Source organism: Pseudochaenichthys georgianus, chromosome 24 (assembly GCF_902827115.2).
Source record: "Pseudochaenichthys georgianus chromosome 24, fPseGeo1.2, whole genome shotgun sequence".
NCBI classification, from domain to species: domain Eukaryota; kingdom Metazoa; phylum Chordata; class Actinopteri; order Perciformes; family Channichthyidae; genus Pseudochaenichthys; species Pseudochaenichthys georgianus.
The window spans coordinates 28,517,590-28,528,936 of record NC_047526.1 but is presented as its reverse complement, the minus strand read 5'-3'; the positions used below and the strand labels follow the sequence as shown (position 1 = coordinate 28,528,936).

The 11,347-nt window shown below is 39.6% G+C and overlaps 2 protein-coding genes across 3 annotated transcripts; both read right to left on the bottom strand.

Moving 5' to 3' along the window:
- Positions 1-756: 756 nt before the first annotated feature.
- akirin2 (akirin 2) lies at positions 757-4,693 on the bottom strand. Its single transcript, XM_034076516.1, has 5 exons — positions 4,183-4,693; positions 3,317-3,448; positions 1,942-2,091; positions 1,794-1,865; positions 757-1,363 (listed from the first exon to the last, which is right to left on the bottom strand). Exons 1-5 carry the CDS (start codon positions 4,352-4,354, stop codon positions 1,353-1,355), a joined length of 537 nt encoding a protein of 178 aa, XP_033932407.1. The 5' UTR covers positions 4,355-4,693; the 3' UTR covers positions 757-1,352.
- Positions 4,694-6,730: 2,037 nt separating this feature from the next.
- cnr1 (cannabinoid receptor 1) lies at positions 6,731-10,945 on the bottom strand. 2 transcript variants are annotated; one of them, XM_034075384.2, is made up of 2 exons: positions 10,564-10,945; positions 6,731-9,775 (listed from the first exon to the last, which is right to left on the bottom strand). In XM_034075384.2, exon 2 carries the CDS (start codon positions 9,728-9,730, stop codon positions 8,321-8,323), a length of 1,410 nt encoding a protein of 469 aa, XP_033931275.1. In that variant the 5' UTR covers positions 9,731-9,775; positions 10,564-10,945; the 3' UTR covers positions 6,731-8,320. The 2 variants fall into 2 exon arrangements, with proteins under 2 accessions (XP_033931275.1, XP_033931276.1); XM_034075385.1 differs by having other exon boundaries at positions 10,569-10,945.
- Positions 10,946-11,347: the final 402 nt, after the last annotated feature.

Below are 11,347 nucleotides of genomic sequence, written 5' to 3'. Positions count from 1 at the left end.
TGATTTTCTTTTTTTAAAGTTATTGCTGCCAGCTCCAGTATGAATGCAGGGGCCTGGCACTAAATAGTGAACTGAAGCTTAAAAATACCCAGCAATACTTACATTTCTCTACATAATATTCCCAATGATAATAGTTGATTAAGGATGTTGCTCAGTGGGTTAGTAGTACGCTGATCTTTGGATCAAGGGGGCACTGCAGTCAGCATGTCGTTGTGTCCTTGGCCAAGACACTTCACCCTAATTAATGATGTTATTTGTTGTATGAAACACTTGAGACATTTAAGACAAAGAAACTAAAACCAGACTCCTCACTTTCATTGACCTGTGGTGGTAGCATGTAAAAACAATAACCTTATCGTAGGGCTGTGCAATTAATCTTATTTTAATCGCAATTCCGATTTTGGCCTGCCAAAATAATTATTATGCTTTGCTTTATATATGTTTAGTAGCTTGTGGAAGTCCGCTCAAATATTTGTTGATTAGTATTTATGATTATTCATAATGTTTCGTTCAGGGCAGCGCCATAAAGATAGAATGATCTATATGGCTCTGGTTCAGGGTAATCAACAGTTTAAAAGATACTGTTCAAATTATTATTTGTATTTGTTTTAAAGTTCAATGAATGGATATTTTCAAAGTCAATGAATAATCGTGATATCAATTGTGATATCAATTGACCAAAATAATCGTGATGTTTGCCATAATCGAGCAGCCCTACCTTATCGTAACAAATGATGTGAAAAAACACAACACAAATACTTGTGTAAACACTTTATTTGTCTGCTCTTCTTGAATCAAAGCCCCTTTATACATACAGCAAATAAAATCAAGACATTTTGGTACAATGAAAATAGGTCAAGCAAAAAAAAGAGAATACAGTGTATACAAATGTAAAAGCAGGAAGTGCCTGTACAGATTAAATACTGAAAAAAGCCAAGATGCCAGGAGTCCAGTCTGAAGGCAGCCTTCGCTCGTCCACTTGTCAATGTTGAATCCCTTTTTTCAAAAATGTACATCGAGATGTTAGTCGTAAAATCCTCTCTGTGAAATAACTAAATTAAACAAAAACGTAATAAAATCAAAAGGCAAAGTGTGTTTGGCAGTCAGCCTTTTACGAAGGCATCAGAACAAAGCCAAATAAATATTGACACGGCGGTTAAGAGGCAACAGGTAGAGTCACAGAGAGAGAGTCCTTAAACAAGTCGGCAGCAGGAAGCGCTCCTAACTCTGGCAGACCCAGCCAACGCCACACACTGAGTTTATGGCACAGTTAGGAGGAAAGTCCAACTAGACCCAATGAGTCCCGGAGAATTTTGCAGCAAATTGGATTCCTTAACGTCAGAGGCCCACACTCAGGAAACGTCTGCAGAGGAAGAAGATGACACTTCAATACAAACACATTTTGAATCGCTTCCTCAACAACTAGCACACGTGTCTGTCTCTAGAACACACACCACAGACGCAAGGCATTTGTTTGGGTTAAGACCTAGTATGATGATATTGTCCTCCATTGTATTCCCCTGCTTTACTGTGTTCTCCTCACATTACGTCTCGGAGCAGTCAGCGCAGTATAGGGGTCTCTACAAGCAAGACCTTCTGGATTTATTTGAATGTATTTATCTTTACTTGAATCGGGCCCGTTTAGCTACACATTGGACGAGCAGCCGTCTACTGTGCACAATGTAAACTCACCAGAAGTGACTCATGTCTTACACAACAGGACCAAACTTTGCTTTCAGGGATCGGTAAGAAAAACAAAATACCATAACAAATAAAACAATAAATATACTCACAGCTGGCCGGCTGCTCTCCGAACCTTCGCATCAGTTGGTCGTGCGTGAACTTGACAAACGTGTCATATTGCTCTGTTGGAAGAACAACACATTCATTAGAAAATGTATGAATGACTCACTCCACATATCTTATTTCACTCTTTCATACCGGCAAGCTTTGTCGTCAGAATCTCGTCGTACTCCTCGCGGATTTTGTCCTCTCGCTCTTTCAGCAGTCTTTCACAAATCATCCCAACCTGCCTGAGGGAAAATAAAGGCTGCTCTTTCCTGAAGGGAGACGAGGCACCGGAGGACGTACCTGTTAGGAGAGTTGAGATCACACGCTAATACAAAACAGATGAGATTACACACAGACTTACAACCTGGCTTACAATACTTATAACATTGATATCATCCGGCTGCCAAGCAGGCATGGCAACACAGTTATGCATAACCTGATGTAAGCTCCTGCTCGAGCCTCAGCTTTCTGAGAGTGGGTTTAATACAAAATAAAAAAAACATTATAAAAGAAAGTGAAAGGATAAAAGGGACTTTCCATCGATACCATTCCTCTACTCAGGGAGTGGCTAACGATGTTGATGGCCAATTCAAAAGTAAATAGAGTGGTGAAATCCCTCCTTTTCCACTGGACCTCCATGGGACCTTATTTTGGAAAAATCATGTATTAAAGTCAATGGAGAGAGAAAGATTATCTTTTGATCCCGTTTGAATTGTGCAACGATATGATGTTTGTTAATTTAAAAGATAATTTTGCAAGTCAAACAAATTAAAATGTGTCGTAAAATGGTGAAGTAACACATTGTTTTGTGTGAAGCGCTCAATGAACTACAACTCTGGTCTTGCACACGTCACCAACACCAAGATGGCCGTCACGTTGGCACATTTCACCTCTTTCTTTCAGAATGAAGTGAAAAGTATTAAAAGAGGTGAAAATCACTACAAGTCTGGCCATGTTGAGAACTGTACATACACACAAGGGGAGTTAGTCGGTTCCGTAAGAGCCAGCATGCGGGACCGGCTTTACAAAGTTTCGGTGAGTAACACGAGTGTAATGTGTAACGTTAATGTACGCACCACTGGGATTTGTAATCTTTCTAGTTGCGTATTTTTCAACAGTTTTAAGACAAACTGACTTTTTTGACTTGGAAATGATTTGTTAAGACAAACATCATATGTGTAATTCATGGCACAATTCAAACGGGATAGAAAGATACATTTTCTCTCTCCATTGACTTCAATACATAACTTTTCAGAAATAAGGTCCCATGGGGCGGAAGTAGATGGGCGTGACTTCGCCACTTTATTAAAAAAGCCCATTCTTTCTGAGTATCAGGATGGTAACTGCGTGCTGTTGTCAGCTAATAATATTCAGGTGGACATCCTAAGCAGGACATTAACTAACTAGATCCCAATAAGTGTATGTTTGAGTTGATCAGTAAAGGAATGGTGTATCACAGTTGTTCTAGGTTTTAATGCATCTGTGAAAACTTCTGAATATCCTCACTAATAAGGACGGTAGCTACCTGGCAGGGCTGATCCACTCTGGTTCTGCAGATCCAGAGGACAACAGCTGCTTTCCTGCTGGAAGGTGCTGTCCAGGTGTCGTCGTTTCTGCAGCCGCTTGTACTCCTGTTTGATGTTGTGTAGGATTTGCTCTGAAACAGACAGAAACAACATTTGCTCCATTACAAGGGACATCTTCATACAGAGGTGCTGCAGAGATCAAAGATCATGTTGCCTTTCTGATGTATCCAGGTAGATCAAGACAAACAATTGAAGAGATAGCTACTTTCTGTAAGCATAGAATACTGCATCCATAAAATTAGTAAGCACTACAAAACATTGTTTCCTTTTTTATTTACTGAAGTGGAAAATCTATAACATATGTCAAGTGATGCATCAGTGTGAGGCTCTTCAGAAAATGGAGCACACAATGAAACTAATATAATCGAAGACAAACTAAAATGTCTATCTTCTAATAACTTCGAGGCATCAATTATGTTCAGAAGACAACTTTAATAATTTACACAACAGTCAAACCATTGCTTCCTGCTCTTCCCACACTTCACTTCCTCAAACCATTGTTAACTATTAGTACAATGAAAGTTTTCATGTATAATTACTGCCGAATTTACAATTAAGCAATAAAGATTCACATGAAATCGTCTATATGTGAGTCTTCCATCGCAAGGGGATAAACAAGAACAACACTCCTTTAACTTGACAAATTACCTGTGGGGTTTGGCTTTAACAAAATGACAGACACCGGTACACAGAGGGGGAGGCTAATAGGGAAAGCTAACCGTGTCCAGTTTACACTTAAGAATAGTTTTCCCATAATGTACTTGGGATTACACTGAATTCTGAAAATGTGGATTGAAATTCCTACCTGTGGTGAGTCTTGACGACACTTCCCCGAAAGGCGAGGGCTCCATACGCAAATACTTCTGTGGTGAAGAGACTGGAGACATGATCGGGGTGCACCTCCTCCTTTTTGGGGAAGCCTGGTTCATCAGTGGATCAAAGTCCATACTCCTCTTCAGGGTAGCCCCGCAAGCCATCTCGCAAAACGGTGTCTTAAAAAAGTATTAATAGAAAGCTGTAATCCCTGGTTATCTGCGAAAGTCCCTGATGTGGGCCCCGGTCTGTGGTGACAATGCTAGCTAACGTTAGCTAAATCAAACGGCAGCGGCGATTCCGGGCGGCAGACAAATACGCCTTATTTTCGCTATTGTTGTCTTCTGCTGATAAATCTCATTGAGATTATGTTGAAAAATATGTCTTGAGTTAATCCGGGCAAAATAATTTGAGGTTAATTTGCTATAAAATCAGATGATTGCAGATTTTGCTGCACTACATCCGAAGAGTACTCTCAACGGCTCAGACTAGTTTACCTTTAATTCCGTTCCATATGATCGGCTATGAGCATGCGTGACAACGGTTGCACGCTGGTGCTTGTAGTTTTTGTTCCCTACAGGCACCCACTGTTTATATACTTGAAGACTACATTTCCCGAAGACTAAGTATTCATGTTCCTTTTTTTTCAAATGTGTTTGTTTTCTTACAAACCACTACACTACGAGGAAGTTTCAAATTCACTTAAAACGTTTGATAGAACAATATTCAGTATTATTTTTGAATGCAAATTATTAATACAAAAATGATTTATATAAAAAATACAAAACATTATTTTTAGATAGGAATCCATAATACTAAATGAGCATTCCCTTTTATTTACAAGGAAGTGAGGAAACAATTACACCAATCTCATATCAATAGATAAAAGTCATTTTAAACCCAGGGCCACTACATAGAATAACCAATCCAATAGGTAACTACTCTGATTCATCCATATTATTAACACTGCATATTTCGGATTCAGAAGAAAAATACAAAACACACATAAACGATTAAGAAATGTTTCTTCCTTCATCACCGCCTTCTCAACCACCCCAAAAATTGAGGATGCGAGAGGCATCTGTATTTTAACACCTTTTATTTAAATTATAATTTTAAGATCTATGATATAGTAGACCTAACTTGAGGTAGTAAAAATGAACAATAAGAGTTGTTGTGTAACGTCATGGTGTAATTATTTGTGGTACTATATATGCAATTGGCTATATAAAAATAACTCGAGCATCTTGCACCCAAAAAAAGATTATTTTCATTATAAATAATCTTCAAATTGTTTTCTGTTAAAATGTCAGGAAAAGTTCTCATTGCAGAGGTAAAGTAGACACATCTCATAGTTTTTTATAAAAGTGTTTTGAAGATAAATAAACACAATCCTGTTAACATCTGTGTGAACAGATGTTGCAATTTCCCTGTTCCTCTGAGACAGGAGATGAAAAAAGTAGAGCAGATGTTGGTGTCAGAGGATGCCGTGGTAGACATACTCTTGCAATTTGTCACTTTTAGGGTTACAAGAAGTAAGCCATAGTAACACGAAAAAAAAATCAAAATGTAGAAATGCCATTTTTCCTCTAACAGGCTGCCACTATGGACATTTTATAATCTTCCTCAAGAGGGCGCTAAAACATCACTAATGGCTTCAGGCTGCTGTCCGCTGAGGGCTTGGTATCTCTTTCAGCATCTGTTCCTCGTACATCAGTGATGGAGGCAGAATTCAAGGAATATTTCACCCAGCAAATGATTATGTGTATACAATTCCTCCACACTGTGTGCCTGTGTGTTGTATTCTTGAATAAAACCACCAGTCAGACTCAGGGACAGTTTCATCCCACAGGCCATAAGACTATTAAACACCTGAACTTTTGAAACAACATCCATAACATTCATCTGGCTGCAATTTAGAAATTAGTTATCTAATATATCATATTCCAATCACTTGTATATAGACTCTTATTGCACTATTTCACTATTTTTCTTTTTGTATTTACTTGCACTATTTTTTCTGTTTTTCTGTTTTATTGTGTTGCACTGTTGGTGGAGCCTGGAACCTAAGATTTTCATCGTCATAACTACACTGTAGCTATGTTCGTATGACCAATAAAAGCCTTTAACCTTGAATCTGAACTAAAGCATTATTTTTCTGCTATGCCTACATGGTAAAAAAAAGAGTCCACAAACTGATACAATGATTGGAGTAAATGGGTGTTGGGTTTACTTCAAGTAACTTAACAAGACTATTTATATGAAAATATCCAATATAACATATCCGCATCAGTTTCATATGGGCCTCCATGAGAATGAGTATGCATCAGTGTTTTAACTAGGAAGGTTTTTTATATTTACTTAAATTTATCAAAAATATTCACATTTTTTTAAATAGGAGGTATAACTTTGTGAGTAATAGATGTATATATGTATAAATGTTTTTGTTGGGGGGGCTTTTGTAGTATTCCTTTAATCGAAATGTATGCAAACTTCGGTTTCCCACCATGAAATAATCCATCAAATAACTGAAGACGAAATGACAACCAGCTGCAACTTTATTCAAAGGTTTGAAAACAGTAATACTAAAAACACTGATTGTGTTTTTGAAGTCATAGATTCCTCATTATGCCACCACTGTTACAGAAGCCACTTGACAGTTGACAATTTGATTTTCAATACTCATAATACAAGAGGCAGCAAAGAATACTGATAAACAGTCTGGATAACTTTACACCAAGATAAATGTCTACAGAACAATTGTGCTGTGAGATTTCTAGATTAAAAGTACTACATCACCTATAAGGAAAGTCACATCTTAGATTCTTTTGTAAGGTCAGTTGCCGAATCTTCACACAACGCATACATACAGTTTCCATCCAAGTTACCAGCTAATGAAACAACCCCTGTTTCTTTGTTTAGATACGTAAAATTAACAGCAGACATATTTTTATTTAGAGTTACGCCAGAAGTACTTCACTAGGCCTGTGCATGGGTTGCTTTTATTTTCCGAAATGATGTCCCTCTGCAATAGTGGCACTAAAAACAACTCACTGCAATGATCAAAAGGCTTGGGGTTGGAAATATATCACCAAGTCACAAGGTATTACACACATACATGGCTGAATTCAGTAAAATATTACATTTGATGTAAGCAGATATAGTCTGAAACCACTTCAGTTTGTTGCAGTTGTGTCCAGCACACTGCATCGGTTTTGATGTATTCAAGCTTGTTGTTGTTTTGCTGGCTGTACAGCTGAATGAGGCGATTTGAACACTTTGCAAGAAAACACTGTACAGTTGTTAGGTTTACAATTGAACAAAGACACGTTACTCTAACAGCTAGCGGGTAAAGAAATGGACAACAGGGACCATCGTCACTCTGCCACAGAAATGTCATTTCAGATTTGACACGCTCAAAATCTGTGAATCCGTTTACCTCCATCTCATTGGAGTCGTTTAGTTGATGATGGTTTTTTTTATATATCTTGAGCATGAATCACCCATCAAATCTCAAAATCTCCTTCACACATTTTCCCACTCACTGAGTGTCGTCAGAACAAATACAAAAGTGACATGTTAAATGACAATTTTTGAAATAAACAATCAGTCATTTGAAACTTTTTTTCCATCACTCCTTCATAGAAATGACTAATGTACATGAAGCCTGATTAGAAAGTCAAGTTGCCAAAGATTTGTTGAAGTTATGGCGCAAGACGCATTTTAAAGTCTAAATGACACAATGAAACATCTCAAATTAAAAACGTCAGTAGCCCCTTATCCCATAAATGAAGATAATATTGTTTTTTTCAAAACCTGAATTCACAGTACAAAAATATAATATGCCTTCACTAACTGGATATCATGAGGTCTATGGTAGATAGCAGACTCATGATAGTCGTTGATAATCCTTTCAAGTTGTGAGTCCTTTCCTATCAACTTGCAATACTCTTTGGCACTTTGGCACACTATGTACTTACAAACCAACATAAAATAATGCAACCACTAAAGCCAATGTGAGGATGTAAGTCAATACTTTCAGGAGAGGATTTCTTTTTATTTTCAATTTTCTGCTTTATTCTGGTGGATGGCATTGTTTTGGGGAGGATGACATTTACACATTCTCCCCATCAGACAGCCTCTGCAGAAGTTTCAGTTGACACAGACATTGTTACTTTGGCTATTTTCACAGTGGTCTTCACACAGCTCTCTGCAGCCCTGTTGGCAGAAATGTTGGTATGTCTGTTCTGGCAGTCTGACTCGAGGCTATTATCCAGCTGCTGGCCCGTGCCCCTGCAGGCCTGGCAGGAGGTGATGAAGGCGTGCCGCATATCCTTGCTCCTCAAGGCGTAGATGACCGGGTTGACAGTGGAGTTGAGCAGGCAGAGCATGCTGCAGAATGCAAATACCGTCTTAATGTCATCGTCCATCTTCCAGAAGAGGTCATAGACCATGATGGCGAGCAGTGGGCCCCAGCAGATGACCAGCACCACCAGGATGAGCACCAGGGTCTTGGCGAGGCGAATGTCCATGCGCGTCTGCTCCGGGCGAGCGGACTGCACTTTAGTCCCATCTGCTGAGTAAACAACAAGGCTCTTCTGGGAGGTGCGGCTCAGCATGCGCACGGCGTGGTGGTGCGCCTTCCACAGGATGTACATGTAGGCGTAGATGATGAAAAGAACCAGCACACTGGTAACACCGATCCAGAACAACAGGTAGTTCTCATCAATCAGAGGAAATATGTCTGAGCAAACAGAGTTGAGACTTTTACAGTTCCAGCCCAGCAGAGGTAGCACTGCGATGACGATAGAGATGGTCCACATCACACAGAAGGCAATGACAGCCTTGGTCCGTGTCACGATGCGCCTGTAGGCGAGAGGCCGGTGGATGGAGATGTAGCGATCAATAGCAGTGAGGAAAAGACTCCCCACAGACGCAGTGAACGACGCTGTGACTCCACCCAGTTTGAAGAGAAACACATTGGGGCTGTCCTTCCTGTGGAAGACATGGAAGTCCAGAAAGCTGTAGACAAATATAACACTTCCCAGGAGGTCAGCCACAGCCAGACTGCCAATGAAGTGGTAGGACGGCCGGCAGCGGAGGGTGCGGGACTGAAAGATGACGCAGAGCACCACCAGGTTCTCCAGCACTGTGACGGTACCCAGAGTCAGAGACATCACTGCCACAGCCAGCTGCTGGCTGGGGGTCAGGATCATGAAACACTCCATGTCCATAAAGTTATCCCCACATTGTAAAGTGTTAGTCTCATCTCCCAACATGCTCCGGTTGCCAAACAAGTCCGTGGCATTGGTGGGGAAGAAGGGGATGCCCTTGAGGATGAGCTCCTCGTCCGCAGGTACTTTGCCTGGGAAGGAGTCGCTGCGGAAAGCAGATAAAGGCTTCTGCAGAGCGAAACCTGCCTTGAAGTCTACATCATTGAGGGGGTTGTCATAGTTAGCGTCGTTGGAGCCCAGATACTGTAAACCAGATGTAATAGTCCGGAAGGTGGTGTCCGCCACACCATCCAGCACAGACTTCATGGCTGTGTCTGAGGGTAATACTGCAGGCTAAGACGCCTGGACAACCTATGAAATTGATGAAAAACATTTAAGAGATGTTTAGAAAATCTAAAAAAGAGTCCTATATGCACATGCACACATTTGCAGCAGTGCAACTTAAAATGAAAATTACTTTAGGATGAGATAACCTTCAAAATCTGAGAATATTTCTGAACACAAATATTGAAATAATTTGGAATATTTCATAGTTTTGTACAATTGTAGGTTTTTTAATACATTTAAAGAATTCCTGAACAGGTCAGGAACCACATCTGGTCTCTAAGAGCATGGTGTACTCACCCTGCACCCTGTACGCATCAACATACATAAAAAGATTCACCACTGACTGCTGCCCTTTCAATATCAGGAGTACACATAGAAAAACTAAAAGTGAGAGTAAAAACGCATATTTTTGACGAGGTGCAGAATCAGACACAACAATGCAATTCCTCTTATCTTGGACTGACTGGATCACAGTTTTAAAGCTGAACAAATGTAAAACAATATGAAGCATATGGGCAGTCCACTTAATGTAAGAGTAAAGAGATATAATGGGATAATTGCAATTACATTATCTAAATATATGCAGAATTTGGAAAGCTATTTCAATATTAGTTTTTTTTGAAAGTTTCACGATCCATGCACACATGTATAGATATGGTACATTTGGTGCAAAAAAGCTAAATTGCATTTGGATACAACAACGAAAAAACATATTTTCATTCTGGGACCACCAACCTAAAGGATTTAAAGTAGGAAAATAACGAAGAAACCAGTATAATGAAATATTTAAAAGAGAAAAAGTGCTTCTTTACCTTACATAATTTGTCCAAGTGCGCAGAATCGCCCTTTATCACCGCGCGTTAATCCAAGTCAGAAGCGCACCATCCATCCAACAATGATCTTACGTAAAAGGTGATAAAAACACCGTGCATGTGTTAGAATAAACCCACCATCATCCTCATTATTACTAGTTTATTTCTGAAACATTAGTTTGTCGGCTGTCTGAAGAAGTGTCGCTCTTGGAGTGCGCTCCTGGTTGTGGACACAGGTTGCTGCTGCTGCTGCTGCTCCTCTCCGCGTCTCTCCGTCTGTTTCTCTGAGTCTTCACACTTATGAAGCGTCGCTCCTACAAGACCTGTCACGTGTTTCCATATAGCTTTATCTGCCCAACCCATGAAGCTGTCAAGTGCGGTGCATAGAAACAAGGGAGAGGACAGTGGCAGTGGAGGATTTTTAAAAAAGGATCTGATTATTAATTCCCAAAGCTCCTCCTGGTAGAAGATGGGATGGAAAAAAACAACACAAAGCACACACGAAAACATAGATTAAGAATATATTTGAATAACTGTTTTATCTTGTTTCATGAGGTAATTGTGAACACAGTCTTTCACTTTGAAGGAACAACATGCTGCATTTCTCTTATAAAATATGCACATGAAGATAACTGTTTGGCTTTCAATTCCCTTTTCACACATTCAAAGGCAGATGGAGGTTGCACACCTCATTGCTATTCAGTGCATGTCTGTTTATTGTGTGCATAATTAACCACATTTCAGAATCTCATAGAATAAAAAACAGACTTATTTGATATTGGCT

Coding starts and splice junctions, on each gene's coding strand:
- akirin2 (XM_034076516.1), bottom strand. CDS start 4,354: ATGGCTTGCGGGGCTACCCTGAAGAGGAGTATGGACTTTGATCCACTG. Junction 2,092..3,316: donor GAGTGGATCAGCCCTGCCAG/GTAGCTACCGTC, acceptor CTCTCCTAACAG/GTACGTCCTCCGGTGCCTCG. Junction 1,866..1,941: donor TCTGACGACAAAGCTTGCCG/GTATGAAAGAGT, acceptor TTCTTCCAACAG/AGCAATATGACACGTTTGTC.
- cnr1 (XM_034075384.2), bottom strand. CDS start 9,730: ATGAAGTCTGTGCTGGATGGTGTGGCGGACACCACCTTCCGGACTATT.